Source organism: Cheilinus undulatus, linkage group 14, assembly GCF_018320785.1.
Source record: "Cheilinus undulatus linkage group 14, ASM1832078v1, whole genome shotgun sequence".
Classification (NCBI taxonomy): domain Eukaryota; kingdom Metazoa; phylum Chordata; class Actinopteri; order Labriformes; family Labridae; genus Cheilinus; species Cheilinus undulatus.
Genome location: NC_054878.1, coordinates 4581516 through 4598416, shown reverse-complemented (window position 1 = coordinate 4598416; position 16901 = coordinate 4581516). Strand labels below are relative to the sequence as shown.

The following is a 16901-nucleotide window of genomic DNA, read 5'->3' as shown; positions in this document are numbered from 1 at the left end:
AGCAGCATTAGAAACCTTCCTCCTTGCCTTTAAATAAAACCCTCATGTACAGAAGAAAAAACAAGTTTTTGACTTGGCTTTCAGACCGGCAGGAGCTCTGTGCAAAGACTATCATGTGTTGGAGAAATGAGACAAGCCAGACTCTGTGGACGAGACGTGGTAACCATCTGAAAAAGACACAAGACAAAGGGATGAACTTTTTGGCCAAAAAGGCAGATACTGACACAAGTCTGCAGCCATCCTAGCTCCCGTCACAGCAGAGTTCATGATTATTCTACTGTCATCATTGTCAGCTCTTATTTACTACTCTCATTGTGCTTCTCATATGTGCTAAGTATCCACCGGGTCCACTACTGCGTGCAACATGAGCGCCCTCTGCTGGTACACCTGTGGGTACACCTGCTGACATAAGCAGTGCAGCCAGTCTGCAAAATTCTGTCCCTGTGCTATGTTAAAGGTTATAAGCTCCACTAAAACAGGGGTTCTAAACCTTTTCAACCCCATGACCCCCAAAATAAAGGTGCCAGAGACCCTGGACCCCCACTGTACCTGAAGGTGGCTGAACACAGCCATGCACATTCAAGAATAGTCACATGCAGACCGCCCATAGGGGGAGATAAAGGGGGAGGTTTCTGGGGCCCAACCAAACTAGAGGCCCATGGAGGTCAGGAAAATCCTGATTCATTGTAAAGTTAAGTTTTGATATCCATGTTTTATATTTAACCTGAATAATAACCGCTCATCAAATAAAAAACTACATTTTTTGAGGTGTTTTACCGTAGAAATAGCCTTCTTAAAAATATAAATCACTTTTCTGCAAAAACAGAATTAAAATGGGTTAAAAATGGCTAAAGTTGGTTAAAAATAGCCAAAAATTGGTGGGAGATGACGAAATGGGATTTTGAAAGTAGCAGAAATGAGTAAGAAGCAGCAAGAGTGGGATAAAAATGGCAAAAAATTAGCAAAATATGGCAAGAATGGGTTAAAATGGCAAAAACTGGTATAGAAAGTGGGAAAACGGGAATTTAAAAATGGCTGAAATGGGTTTAAATTAGTGTAAAATCTGGTGAAATGGGATTAAATTGGTTAACTGAGGCAGAAAAATAGGCAGAAATTGGCCGGAATAGGTTAAACTGGCAAACATGGGCCTAAGGGATAGTGAAATGTGGCCCAAATTGGCAGAAATTGCCATAAAAAGGGGTTAATAGTGTAGATAACAGTTTAACAGAGGAAACAATAGGTGGCAAGAATTGGTTTAGAAAGGGCAAAACAGGCAGAAAAAAAGTGGTGAAAAGAGTTTAAAATGGACAAAAATGTTTTAGAGCTGCAAAAATGTGTTAAAATGAGCCAGTTGGTGGAAAAAGTGACGGAAACAGGCTAAATTTGGAAAATTGGAGTAAAATGGCAAAAGTGTTTTTGAAAAGTATCTCTTAGTGTCTTGTGACCCCCAAGGGGGTCCTGACCGCCACATTGAAAACCACTGCACTAAATGGCATGCATTAAGTTTGTTTTTCGTGGTAAAAGTCTCATATGTTAATGAGAGTCTCCTAAATTAATATCAGACACTGTTGATCTGTTATTGAGTAATCTAGGACAGTGGTTCTCAACAGGTGGGTCAGAACCCAGAAGCGGGTCATAAATGTGAACCTGGAAATAAAATTGAAACAAAAATCTGTGATCTGTGGAAGCCTTATAAGAGATATTCATCTATACATTTAATTTTACTATTTTTTCTCAAGATGATTAATAGTTTCAGACTGTGTCCTCAACATTTCAGCTCATTTTTTCCTTTTCTCAGGATAAAAAAGCTGCTTTCCTTTGTCATTGGATAAAAAAACAACTAGTTGAATATTCAGGACTTTGGTCTGACTTTTAAGGAGATGGTGGTGGGTCCTGAGACCAGACCAGTTATGCACCACTGTTTTATATCTTACAGTGTGTGTTTGATATTGTGCCACAGCACTGCATGCTTGCTTCCCACTCTGTTAAATATTTAATTCTGCACTGGGAAATTTCACTTTCCTCCTTGTAAACAGTACGACTTAAGTTCCTTAATTTTGAATGCAGAGAAACAGAAGTGTGGCGCTTTGACGGGGGGAAGCCAGCTATTTTTGCTTGAATGCTGACGAGTCAGAGCTAACATTTCAATCTCTCAGATTAGGGCTGTCGCGGTATACTGGTATTGACGATAACCGTGGTATTAAAAAATAAAATTTCAATATCATGTTAAAAATGTGCATATGATAATATTGTGTAAACCTCTGCGCCCCTCGTTCGTGAAACCGTCCAGCCTCACTTCGCCACTCTCTCTCCCTCTCTCTCCATGCGTGCCCCCCGCACACACACACTGGGAGACCCAGCAAGACGTTTAGAGAAAACAAGTTTTCTTTTTCCTTGTTCACACAGCGCTGAACAGACAGGATGTAGAGATAGAGACCTGCGTCAGACATTTAACACCCTACCTGCCCATTCCCCCTGATTTCCTGAACATTAACACCTGCTGGTGCGTGTGTGTCGTCCCTCTCTCTTACCTGTACCTGCAACATGCGCATCCAATTCCTCCTAAAGCCTGACCATTCACGTAAAACACAGAATGACAGAAGCTGCGTTCAGGTTAAGAAATTATAATATTGCGTTCACTTAAGCACTGCCCTTGACAAATAAGGTTTTTTCACTGTTCTAAACCAAGTCTTCTCACTGAATGAAGCACGAAAGAAAAGTCTCACATCCTCGTCAGCTACAACGCTCCAAAAACATCGACAGCTGGCAGCCTGGACTAATTTAACTGGACAATATTGATGAGAGTCACATCAGGGTGATATTTACAGACTACATCTTTTGTTTTTAAGCTGTAGGTGGAATTATTTTCCTGATCATTGTTCACGAGTGCCAAAGAGCCCAGCACTCAGCCAGCTCTCTTTGAGTTTGTTTTTACTCTGTTTGCCCCTCTCTGTCCCTTCCCTTGTCCGTAAATTAAACCCTTTATGAAAAGAGGCCATTTTTATAGATAGAAGAGATTTCCCCTCAAATAACAGAATGTTGGCTCAGAGTCTCTGTGCCAGTGTCTCTTCCTGTGCGTCATGAGGCGCATCAGAGCAGTGGAGACGCTCATACTGTATGTCTGCAGCACTATGAGGAGCGTTAAAGCTTCTGTGAAAAAAGAAATTAGACTGTGCCCTGTTTACTAACTTAAACAGTTTTAGTGCAAGCAAAATTAAATTCAGACCTGATCCCAAAGCAGCCATCTAACTGGGTACTTTTAGTCGAGCTAACAGGATAACTCTCCTTAAAAACTGCTGCAGGTGCTCTTAAAATATGTCTATAATTAATGATTTCCTAAATTGTTTATAATCCTACGTTTCTGACACAGTTTTAGCATTATAATGTGTAAATCCTGTGTAGTGGATAAGTTTGTCAGTCAGAGGTGGAGCTATGGGGTGGCTTGTGGGGTCTATGCCCCTAATATTATCTCAAAAGTCCAGAATCTTTAACTTTGGTAAAAGTACGTTATCTCTGAAAACTGATGAGTGTGAAAAGAACTATCTTGGATTTTGATAAACAGACTGACCCTGCTGATCACAACATGGAAATTTCATTCTTGTTGCCAAACTGAAAAAAACCCAAATCAGATGTTTGTTTTTTTTACTTTGAAAAGCTTAAAAGCATATGCTACAGCATAAATAAATACCTTACTATTAATATTTCTGCATTTGTTAAGAAATATGACCCTCCGCAATGACACAACAGCTGCAATACCTCCTTAGACAGGTACACACGTGGACAAAATTGTTGGTACCCCTCTGTTAATGAAAGAAAAACCCACAATGGTCACAGAAATAACTTGAATCTGACAAAAGTGATAATAAATAAAAATTCATTGAAAATTAACCAATAAAAATCAGACATTGCTTTTGAATTGTGGTTCAACAGAATTATTTTAAAAAACAACCTCATTAAAAACAGGCCTGGACAAAAATGATGGTACCCCTAGAAAAGATTGAAAATAATGTGACCACAGGGACATGTTCAACCAAGGTATGTCCTCTAATTAGCATCACAGGTGTCTACAAACTTGTTATCAGTCAGTCGGCCTATTTAAAGGGTGACAAGTAGTCACTGTGCTGTTTGGTGACATGGTGTGTACCACACTAAACATGGACCAGAGGAAGTGAAGGAGAGAGTTGTCTCAGGAGATTAGAAAGAAAATTATAGACAAGCATGTTAAAGGTAAAGGCTATAAGATCATCTCCAAGCAGCTTGATGTTCCTGTGACTACAGTTGCACATATTATTCAGAAATTTAAGATCCACGGGACTGTAGCCAACCTCCCTGGACGTGGCCGCAGAAGGAAAATTGACAACAAATCCAAGAGACGGATAATACGAATGGTAACAAAAGAGCCCAGAACAACCTCCAGAGACATTAAAGGTGAACTCCAAGGTCAAGGTACATCAGTGTCAGATCGCACCATCCGTCGTTGTTTGAGCCAAAGTGGACTTCATGGGAGATGACCAGGGAGGACACCACTGTTGAAAACAAATCATAAAAAACCAAGACTGGAATTTGCCAAACTGCATGTTGACAAGCCACAAAGCTTCTGGGAGAATGTCCTATGGACAGACCAGACAAAACTGGAACTTTTTGGCAAGGCACATCAGCTCTATGTTCACAGACGCAAAAATGAAGCATACCAAGAAAAGAACACCGTCCCTACTGTGAAACATGGAGGAGGCTCTGTTATGTTCTGGGGCTGCTTTGCTGCATCTGGCACAGGGTGTCTTGAATCTGTGACGGGTACAATGAAATCTCAAGACTATCAAGGTACTCTAGAGAGAAAGGTGCAGCCCAGTGTCAGAAAGCTTGGTCTCAGTCGCAGGTCATGGGTATTGTAACAGGATAATGACCCAAAACACACAGCTAAAAACACCCAAGAATGGCTAAGAGCAAAACATTGGACTATTCTGAAGTGGCCTTCTATGAGCCCTGATCTAAATCCTATTGAACATCTGTGGAAGGAGCTGAAACATGCCGTCTGGAGAAGGCACCCTTCAAATCTGAGACAACTGGAGCAGTTTGCTCATGAGGAGTGGGCCAAAATACCTGCTGAGAGGTGCAGAAGTCTCACTGAAAGTAACAGAAATCGTTTGATTGCAGTGATTACCTCAAAAGCTTGTGCAACAAAATATTAAGTTAAGGGTACCATCATTTTTGTCCAGGCCTGTTTCATGAGTTTGTTTTTTAAAATAATTCTGTTGAACCACAATTCAAAAGCAATGTCTGATTTTCATTGATTAATTTTCAATGAATTTTTATTTATTATCACTTTTGTCAGATTCAGGTTATTTCTGTGACCATTGTGGGTTTTTCTTTCATTAACAGAGGGGTACCAACAATTTTGTCCATGTGTGTATTTGAGTGTAATTCATCTACCAAAAGAGAGAACACGACATAAAGAAAGTCAAGATAAATTTTATTAATTGTCCCATTATTATTTAAATTTTTATTGATATCGTGATAATATCGTTATCGTGACATTTTTTTGCCAACGATAATCGTGAAGTGAAAATCTGATATCGTGACAGCCCTACCTCAGATATTAAAATTTTGCAACTATCTCCACTTTTTAAAACAAGCCATTAAACTTTGTTTTGTAAGAAATGCGCAGCTCTTTTATTTGATCTTAATAGACTTGAATTGCTGTCTTACCTCGTCTTCTTCTTAAGTTTCGTAAAAATCCTAATCCGATGGATGTTGAATTTCCTCCACTGGTGCTCTAAAACAAAAATCATAAAAAGAAATTAACAAATCACTCCAATATCTCAGTACCTGCTTAAACATTAAAGAAAAGATCTTACCCTTGTTCCACCTCCAGAAGTTTGTGACGTTGACTTGAGTGCGAGTTCTGACCGTACCTAGAAAAAAGTTCATGTCAGAGTGAGTGCGGTTCTAAAAAGCTCTGAAATTTTAGTTCCTGTTTTTATGTATGTTGGACTTTGTTGTTGTTTGGATAATGACAGCCTCACATGGTTGACATCTTTCTATATTTTCTGAGGTAAAACTAATTTTTCTGAGTGTTTACTGCCGGTGAGCCTTGGTATGGACTGAGGGGAGTCTGGCAGAAGGACTTGCACAACTCTGTTGTTGTAATGGACTCTGGTTGTCAGTAGAGGTTGGACTAATTGCACTTTAAAACCTTTTTGTTTGCATTTTTTAGAATCCAGTGTCACTCAAACTTTCCCGTAAGCATTTTTCAAACAGGGGTCATCTACTACATTTTCACAAAGGTCAGCATTTTTCAAAGAAACATTCAGCTAAGTCATACAAGCAAGAAACAACTTCCTGTAACTAGGCAGAAACCAGAATCAGACCTAAAAAGCCATCAGCATGAAGAGAGAAAGAGGGGTTTGCAGAGAGAGAGGAGGAAAGGAGGGAAAAAATAACAGGGAAGAGGGGCAGGCAGAAAAAGAGCAGGAAGAGATGCAGGAACAGGGAAAAAACGAGCAGCCTTATCTATACTGCCACCTGCCACAGGGGGGCGGTAAAGATATTTCAGCACACATCTTTGATACTGTAATGCTCTCCATCAATGAAACTGACACCACTAGGCTGTGTTATGATTGGTGAAATATATAACAAAGATTCAGAAAAACAGGAACTCCACAGAATTTAAAAGTGCTGACCCACTTTTGCAGCAGCTCTGGTTCTGAAAGGAAGAATTCCCATTCAAACCCTCTGTTGACATTTCTCGAAATCCTTATCTCAACATTTTTGATGCATAAATCACCTCAGTCTCTTCAAACGACACTGATTGGTCTGCTCTGTTTTAGATTGGAGCTTTGCATAAATGCTTTGCCTGATGACAAACGTGGATTTTGGCCAATCTATGTGCTTTGAAAGGTCATTGAACATTCATACTAGATGAAATCTGAGAACAGAAGATAGGAAAAAAGTGTCTATAAAAACTCTTCACCCTCTTGGATGTTTTCCCCTTTTACTGATCAGTCATGGTCAATATAATTTGGCTTTTTTTTTTATAAAACCATGTCAAAGTTGAAACAGATTTCTACAAAAATATGTGATGTAAAATAAATTACTGCATAAATATTCACTCCAGTATTCTCACTATTAATGAAATGGGATCACCATCAGAGTACAGAGACTGTGTCTCAGTGATTGTAGTATAAAGACACCTGTGTCAGGAAGGTAAAGTCTTTGGTTAATCAGTGTTCCTGGCTACCATTACACCATAAAGACAAAAGAACACTCCAAGCAGCTCAGAGAAAAGTTTACTGGAACATAAAAGCCAGGGGATGGAGACAACAACAATTTCAATGCACTGAAGGGGGGATAAAGGGAGAGCTGTCTGGGGCCCAGCCAAACTGGGGGCCCATGGAGGGTCAGGAAAATCATGATCCATTGTAAAGATAAGCTTTGATATCTATATCTTATATTTACATAACAGCTCATCAAATAGACAACTACATTTTTTCAGGCTTTTGTGCTGTAGTAAATGGCCTTCTTAAAAACGTAAATCAGTTTTCTGCAAAAACAGAATTTAAAAGGGTTAAAATGGCTAACATGGGTTTAAATATGGCAAAAATTAGTGGAAATTTCACCACCACTAATTAAAAATTAGTGGTGGTGAAATGGGATTTTAAAATTTGAAAAAAAAAGGCTAAGAAGTGGCAAAAATGGCTATAGAAAGTAATAAAAGGGAATTAAAAATGGGCTGAAATGGGTGGAAAAATCTGCTGAAATGGGATTAAATGGGTTAAGCAAGGCAGAAAAATAGGCAGAAATTGGCAGGATGGATTAAAATGGCAAACATGGGCATAACAAATGTGAAATGGGTTTTAAAATTGGCAAAAATTGCCATAAAAAGGGGTTAATAGTGATGATAATGGTTAAACAGAGGCAACAATAGGCGGAAAGTGGCAAGAATTGGCTAAGAAGTGGCAAAGCTCAAAAAAAGCAGTGGAAGGGGTTTATAATGGACAAAAATGGGTTTAGAGCTGCAAAATTGTGTTAAAATCAGCCAATTGGTGGGAAACGTGATGAAAACAGCTTAAATTTGGCAAAATTGGAGTTAAATGGCTTCACCGAACATAGACTTAAATCCATTATTAAGAAATGAAGGAATAAGGCACATGTGTAAATCTGCCTAGATCAGGCCGTCCTCATAAACTGAGCGAGCGTGCAAGACGGGGACTAGAGAGAGAGGCCACCAAAACACCTATGACTACTCTGAAGGAGTTCCAAACTTCAGCAGCTGAGATGGGAGAGACACTGCAGACAACTGTTGGCCGGTTTCTTCACCAGTCAGAGCTTTGTGGGAGGGTGGCAAAGAGAAAGACACTGTTGAAGAAAACACAGATTCAATCTGGACTAGAGTTCACCTAAAGGCATGTGGGGGACTCCATTGTCAAAAGTAGGAAGTTCTTTGGTCTGATGAGACCAAAAGAGAGCTTTTTGGACATCAGACAAGATGCCAAACATTGCACATCACCACAAACACACCATCCCCACTGTGGAGCACGGTGGTGGCAGCATCATGCTGTGGGGATGCTTCTCAGCAATCTGCTCTGGAAGGCTTGCAAAAGTAGAATGAAAAAATGAATGTTGCAAAATAAAGAATAATGCTGGACGACAATCTGAGTCAGTCAGCAAGAGAACTAGCGAAGAGAACTGCAGTCACATACGGAAGAAAGCTAGAAATGATTTAAAGACAACAAGGAGAATGTTCTGGAGTGGCCGAGTCAAAGCCCAGACCTCAATCCAATTGAAAATGTGTGACTGGTCTTAAACCGGGCTGTTCATCCCTGTGTAGCCTGACAGAGCTTGAGCAGTTCAGCAAAGAAGAAAGGAATAAAATTCCATTGTCCAGAGGTGCACACCTGACTGAGACCTGTCCACACAGACTCAGTGCTGTGACTGCAGCCAAAGGTGAAACTACTAAAACGTGACTAAAAACGGGTGGATATTTATGTAGTCACTTATTTTAGCTCACTTATTTTTTTAAATTGGCATTACTTTGTAGAATTCTGTTTTCACTTTGACATAATAGGATTTTTTGGCCATGATTCCTTTATAAAAATCAGTAAAAGGGTAAAACATCCAAGGGGGTGAATACTTTTTAAAGGCAGTGTATTGTTTGGTTATTATCACTTTATTTTTACACTCTCATTTATCCATATCACAAGATTAATGATATGATATTCTGGAGCTTTGCTTGAGGAAATTATCCAATCTGGGCCTTGTTGAATATTAATTTATGACCCCTTCACTATGGAGAAAATGAATGGGATTTTTACTTCTGGAACAAGACTGCTAAGCTCTGTAATGAACTCTTAATTGAATATCATTTTGAATATAGAGGTGCAAATTTACCTTTTTGTCCAGCAGTGTTCCAAACACCAATATGAAGAAACCCTTTCAAGAGAAAAACACAGGGGGACATCAGTAGGATTTCATGGGTGAAACAAATAAAAGCAGACAATACCAGGATCCAAAGTTTTAAGTGTTAACTCTTGAAATTGTACCTGCAGTGAGTTGAAGAATGCAAAAGCAATATGGATGCCTTTGGTTGTATAGCTGACCAAGGTTCCAATCCCCAGACCCCAGGTCAGTCCAAAGATCGGCGTGAGGACAGCCAGGCTCCTTATAATAACAAACAAAACATTCCTCTCGCCTGCTTGAGCGGCATCTGCCCCCGTCCTTCTCCTCACCATTTTATATATAACCACCAACAGGATGATGAGGTTGATGACCACTATCAACAGAGCAGGGACCACAAAGGCCAGCAGAGCTTTGGATTGAAACCAGTTGAGCCAGCAGACGTCCTCTTGGATGTATTCATTATTGGGTGCAGTTACAGCGACGGTAATGACTGAGATGATGAGAGGCGCTCCGTATCCAAGACAGAATCCGATGGCTAACATGGCTTTCTTGGACAAACCTGCATCGAAGACGCTGACTGTACGATAGAACAAAAGAAGAGCGGAGGAGAGCATCCAGAAGAACAAGGCCAGATAGAAAAAATGTGCGAAGAATGTGGCTGCCGCGCATGCCTCCAGGTTTTTATCATCTGCAGCTGAAATGGACGCTGCTACAATGAACCAAATGTCTGCAATCAGGAGCGACACGGCGATGTTCACGATGGAAACATGACGCAGGTAGGACGTGGTGTTCCTCCTAATTTTCCTCCATATGACACCTTCAATTATCAGGCATATGATCAAGGAAGCCAAGGATATGCCAACTCCGATGTACGTTATCAGCGAACACTCTGGACAGTCTGGAGCCAAAGGGGACATGAGGATGGAAAAGGAGGTCAGGTGGTTGCAGTTACAGGTGACAGTGTCATTCTCATGCAATATCAGCTCGCAGCCTTCACCGTCCCATCCACCCAGGCCGTCAAACAGGGTGAAGTTCCAGAAAACACACTGTGGATTCCCCAGAGTGTCATTAAGGACATCAAATGTAAAGGAGACATTATCAATGACGCTGTTTGGCCCACTGGACTGAACCAGAACGACTCTCCCGTTGATGGAGAAGATGGAGGAGTTTTCCTGGTCTCTGGGTGGGAGAACATTATCCATAGAAACGAACGTCATCACAGAGAGAAACTTCTCATCTTCACTAGCCTCTTGTATGAATATCTCCACAGAGGAGTTAAGAAAGTCAGCGTTGAAAGAGTCATTGAATGTGGTTTTGTTGAAGAGAATAAAGGGCGTGTTAATGCTAAAAGACTCATTGAAAGTGAGGCTTGTTATCATCTCTAACGACAGCAGCAATGTGGAGCTGACACTGTCAGTCGTGGCGCTGCTGTTCGTCACTTCTGTCATGTTCAAGGTGTCATTGAAGTTCAGGATGTTCCAAGACCCTATGGCATCGTCTATGGTGAGGATACCTGCAGTGATGAGGATGTCCTGCAAGGATAGGAAAGCAAATATTAGACAATGTGAAATGTACTGTGAGCCCATACATCAGTACAGCGGTGCCTCTAGTACACACTCTGTGCACATTTTATTACCAGTTTTGATAAGAGCAGTCAAACATCCGATGCCTCCATTTGGGTGAAAACAACCCCAGGACGTGATATATTATAGGTCGTTTCCACCGAGTGGTGCGGTTCAGTTCTGTGCGGTAGTGGTGGGCGATACTGCAAAATTTAATATCGATCCGATACCACGTAAATACCGGACCAGTATCACCGATACCAATACTTTTTACTTATAAAAGCAGCAGTATACATCATTATTAAATTGATATGAATCAGGCCACTAAAAACTCAGAAAACATAATGTATCATTTTTTTATCAGTCTTAATAAATAGAACTAATTATTTTCCGAGTTAGCTTAAACTATCAACTAAGTATTCAGGGTAAAACATATTTCAAAGCAGGATTTTAACTAATAATATATTTTTAGCAATGTGGGACTTGTTTTTATTGATTGTGTAGGCCCCATTGTACCTAATGGTTGGACTGTTTAAATTAGTTAATCAATTCGTGAACTATTCAATGTGTGATTTGAGAAAATGCTGCAAACAAATTTCTAAACTTTTGGAAAAGTTACAGGTGAAAAACAAGTCAACAGTAATGAAGGGGAAAGATTTAGAAGTACGCTCTCAAAGTCAATTACAATTAATGGCACATGCATCAGAGTCAGCTACAGAACTTCTTTCTTTCCTGGTTTTTATGACTAACGGCACTAACTGTGGCTTTGTCTCAATGAAAAACACCATCTATGTTTTTAGTCTGAAAGTGAGCAGTGCAGATTAGGCATGGCTCTAACATCCTCTTCATGCATCATAGGGTTTCTTTCTACTATTCTTTCTACAGTCTATGGTTTTTTATAACTTTGAGAAAAAACTTGTCAGACACTGGAAATGCTGACTCACTTTTGCATTTTTGTGGAAAGATAACCCACAAAGCTGCAGCAGTTTATTTCTGATATTCTCTCCAGTTTGATACAGACATGAGGACTCTCTGAATAACTGTGTGTGTGTGTGTGCTGATGCATTGAGTGTGTATGTGTGTGTTTGCTCTATCTGATTGGTCACCAAAGTCACGTGACATGGAAAACAGTGCAGCAGCGGACTTTTGGCATAACAGATGAGAGTGACTGCAAACGAACGAATGAGGTGCATGGTTAGACGCTTTTTTAAAAGTATTCATTTAATATCCATACTTTTAAAAAGTACTCGATACCAAATGAGTACTTTGTAAATATCGATATATCGATACTGTAGGATTGATACGCCTACCACTACTGTGTGGCACTGCACACATTTTTTGTGTTTCCATAGATCAAAAGTTGGAAAGGGTCCCAAAAATCAACTCCTACCGTCCCACTTTTCTACACCCTTCAGTAGTGGTACCAATCTTACTTATCTGTCCCAAAAAGATGGAGCTAAACACACAACAATAGGGTGTTGTATTGATGTGTGAGGAGCGGGCAAAAACGGGAGAAAATCAGACTAATATCTGCTTAAATCGGGGATATTTGGACTCGATCGAGGTCCCCACTGTTTCTTAGTCTGTGGATATTGATATCTGACCAGTATTCATCTACTTCTTACTTTAGGTAACTTGTGAAAACATCGCTCTGTGGTTGTTGAATGTTCTAGTAAAACTCTGTGCTGCAGCCTGTCTTATAATGTGATCAAGGGTTTCTGACTTAATCTAGGTCGATTTTAGCACCAGTTAAACCTTTAGTTTATTTTTAATGTGGTGAATTCTCACAGTACAGCTCTAAGCTTTTCTATTCTGTCATATCAATTCTTCTAGACTAGATATTTTTGCATATTAACTACTGTTATGACTCAAAACGTTTCTGTACATGTATTCTATCAGCTGAGGATCTGTACTGACTGCGGTTAACATAATTAAGATGTAGTTGTTTTTTTTAAAAAGCACTTTCAGCTGAAACAAAGCTGTTTAATGCTTTTTCCCTACTGGCCTCTGTCACTCATCCTTACTTTAACTCTGTGGCTGGACCAGCAGACTCGTGCTGCATGCGACGTCCCATTCATAGCCTTTACAGCCCGCCCACCAAGTGAGGGTAAAGCCTGATTTATGCTTCTGCGTCACATCGACAGCGTAGCTATGCACAGCCCTCTGCGTCGACACGGACCCCTACGTCATAGCCTGATGTGCACCTCCAAAAAATTCTAGCTACGCATCGGGGTGACGCGGACCACAGGGGCTGTGATTGGTCCTCTCAAAACGTCATTTTCAACAGTTGCTTTTTCTCATCGTTGGCCTCCATGCTGACAGCGCACAGAGCAGCTGCTGCAGCCTGCAGGTGTTTCAGTACACAGGTCGGCATATAGAGGCCTTTGCACAATGAGCCTGTTTCATGTTGTTCTTTTCTGTTTCAATTGTCATTTTATTTCCTGTTTTTTTCGTAACAAGTTTGATTATATGCCAAATTTCATATGTGTCCAAGGTGACCGATGATTCAAAACAGTTTCCGCTGCTTTCACCTCACTTGCTCACCACTGAACCCTCACTTTAAACACCAAAGTTTGCTCATTTATCATGTGGATTTCAACTATGGAAATACAGCAAAAAAGAGATGGGTGAATGATGATTCAGATCAGCGCCTGTTGCGAGCAAGACCTGACCTTCCCCTCTCTCTCTCTCTCTAAAACCTCACTTTAACACAGTAGTTTCCATGATATCAGTCATGGAAATATATCAGATAAAGGCATATGTTTGTAACCTACTCACAGGTCACAACAGAGACAGGTTTGTGCTTATGTGCAAACAACATGTAATATCGACTGCTGGTTGTAATCACACACCCAAGCATCCACTCTTTCATTAAAAACAGATGTTGTCCAGTTCAGCGGACAGCTACACAGCCACTCGGATGTGACCCTTCTGAAACCACACACACACAGCCACACCCCCCCTCGCGTCATGGCTGTGAATTGCACAGTGACACGTCCCCTCGACACAGAACTTCGAATGGTCAACGAGGGCAGGCTTAAGGGTGTCTGTGGAAATGCAAACTATTTTGATGTTTAGTGTACCGACCCATACCAAACCGTACTCAGTCAACCCGGACCACCTCGTGGAAACACGTCTTTAGAAGAGAGAGGCAGCAATGCAATGACACACTATTGCGTAGGGTTGACAGCTTCCATTCGATTGGTTAATTGTGTGGTCAAAAAGCTTTTGTCCAACCAATATCACCCTGGTCGGCGAGTCGCCCCCCTCCATCCCCCAAGGCCCTGACCAGGGGCTAGAAACGGTAGTGCACAGTTGACTGATATAGAGAGACGTGCTGTCGGCAAATAGGCTGCATAGAATCATCTCCTTTTATAATCCCTTTAAAGTGTTCATGTTAGCGTTAGTTTCTCTTACAGACAGACAGAAAGCAGAGGAGATAAAAGGCGTGTCTGCTGGTCATTATGTCCCAACTTTTTCCCTCTTACTTCCATAAATAAACGCTGCATTCTGTCTGCTTTATGCTTGTTAATGATACGGCGCGGGCTGGATCAAGTGATCCTGTTATTAGTTACCGTTATGATTGAATGAAAAACAATGATCTGAGGTTATTTTGTAGGCTATATGAGTTTAAAGAGTTACCGCGCCGGGATTACGGAGATCATGTGATCAAAGTTCAGGTGCATGCTGATGGTCTCTTATTATTTCTTCAATACAACGTGATTAGCCTAAAAAAGGTGTAAATGCTTCAAAAGGCTTGTTATGTTCATTTTAGGATCATTTAGACTACCAAACAGGTGCAGTAAGGAATTCATGTATTAAACTGGTCCCCAACTAGGTGATTTTTACATTTTTATTTATATATATATATATTTTTTTCTTTACCTGAACATCCAATCGATTGGTTGGTGCCTGGTTGTTTTTCTTTGATTGACTACAGGCCTACTATTGTGTTGCATTTTGTGCTTTAAACAATTTACAATATGTTTTGTATCTTCAAATGATGGAGACTAAAAGACAAGCTTTGTGTCTTTGTGTCAGGGACTAGAGAGGAATAAAAAGGTCAAATGTGGGACTTGAAAGACCCCTCTGTGACAGCAGAAGCTGTTGTCTGCTGACAGATTCTTCACACAGCCACTGACGTATTAATGACATTTAAAAGTTAAGATCCAACTCATTTAACATACTAATACATACGTACATAAGGCTGGTGATGTCAGTTTATGACATCTCTGGTCACAAGATGGGCTTTTTGGTGGAGAGAGACTGAACAGACACACATATACACCTGTAAGTTTATTTTCTAATGTAAAGATGCCAGTGCTTGATCACAAAAGTCCTTATTGTTATGTCAAACTCACTGGTTAGTGCACTGTAAGACTAGTGAGTTAAACACTCCTCAAATGCATGAAAGTCCATTTGGCTTTCTTTTGAAACTGGGCTTTCATGAGGAGAGGCTTCTGTCCAGCCACTCTGCCATAAAGCCTAGATCAGTGGAGGGCTGCAGTGATGGTTGCAAAAATTTCTACAACTCTGTTTGCAGAATGTCAGGATGGGTTACTGGGTGTAGACTGATGAGAATAAAAATGATTTTTTAACAGTGGCATCAGGCTGCAAGGGTCTGAACTCTTTCTAAACGCACTATAAGAACAGTTCATTTTTCTCAATCTTTAATCAAACAAAAGTTCCTTCTTGTCTTTCAAAATAAAAGCTGCTCTGTATTCAAACAGTTTTAAAAGCAAAACATTAGAATTTCAAAATGCAACAAAAATAGAGATTAGTTGGCATGAACATGTTTTTATTATTTGCCATCCCTGTCAATGCATTTCTCTAATTTACTTATTATGTGCCTTAATTGTATTATGATTAAGGCATTAACACTGACAGCCCAAAAATTAAACTTAATTTTTGACACTGGGGGCTCAGCTATTCTGAGGTATACAAAAAATAGTTGGCAACCACTGTGCTACAGCATAGAGCTCCCAGTATTTAGCTGCTGATTGTTTATAGGCCAGTTGTCAGGCTAGATGTCTGTGTAGACTCTGAGTCATTCAGGTCATAGTCATACAAACTTGATCCTCAAGGTGACACACCCTCAGATGAAACCAGTTCAACTATTGTCTAAAGGACTCTCAGCTCACCACCCAGATAATTAGCATGTGAATGGTCATCAGAAGCTCATATTTCCTGCGGTGGCCTCGGTGAGTTTAGAACTGAAGAAGCTTTTTGGAGGGGAAGAGAAACGTCGCTAGTTGGATAAAGCTTTTGAAAGTTGTCTGGTTACTTGTGGTTAATCTGGATTTTGATTTTGTATGGTAGCAATGATGGGAATCTCTCTTTAACTCTCTTGCTTACTTACGCTGATGATCATGAATATGTGTGGGATCATGGGTAATAATGGTGTCCTACATGCACTGGAATTGTTCTTGTACCCAAGTCTGCCTATAATGGGAAAAACCAAAAAAAAAAAATGGAATGCAATGATTTTCAGATCTCATAAACCTATATTTTATTCACAATAAAATGCAAATAACATATCAGATGTGAAAAACTGAGGTATTTTACCATTTCATGAAAAAATATCAGCTAAATTTGAATTTGATGGCAGCATCACATCTCAAAAAAGTAGGGACAGAGCCCTTTATACCATTGTGTAGCATGGTATGGTAAAATATGGGTTTATGAGATTTGATAATCATTGCATTCTGTTTATTTACATTTAACACACGGCCCCAACTTTTTTGGACTTTGAGTTATAAAGTCAAGCACTGATTACCTTTCATTTTAGACCTTGATATTTATTTATGGTTGCTTTATTTTAAGTACTTGAAGTGGTAAGAGCTTTTTATTTTCATAATATTTAAGACTGTCAGCTCATTGAACTTCTCTGTTTGGACAGTAAGTTAAGAGTCTACAGCCCTGTTAAGACAGTAGCAGAGTGTT

The 16901-nt window shown here is 40.0% G+C and overlaps 1 protein-coding gene across 1 annotated transcript in view; it reads right to left on the bottom strand.

The window, feature by feature from the left end:
• Positions 1 to 68: 68 nt before the first annotated feature.
• The window catches only part of LOC121521799 (adhesion G protein-coupled receptor F5-like), a 45817-nt gene continuing 28984 nt past the window's right edge, over positions 69 to 16901 (bottom strand). The window contains exons 22-26 of the mRNA XM_041805962.1: positions 9540 to 10928; positions 9388 to 9429; positions 5856 to 5912; positions 5707 to 5773; positions 69 to 167 (exon numbers count right to left, since the gene is read on the bottom strand). Coding sequence (XP_041661896.1) covers positions 112 to 167; positions 5707 to 5773; positions 5856 to 5912; positions 9388 to 9429; positions 9540 to 10928 — 1611 coding nt within the window. The 3' untranslated portion in view covers positions 69 to 111. The remainder of the gene's footprint in view (positions 168 to 5706; positions 5774 to 5855; positions 5913 to 9387; positions 9430 to 9539; positions 10929 to 16901) is intronic.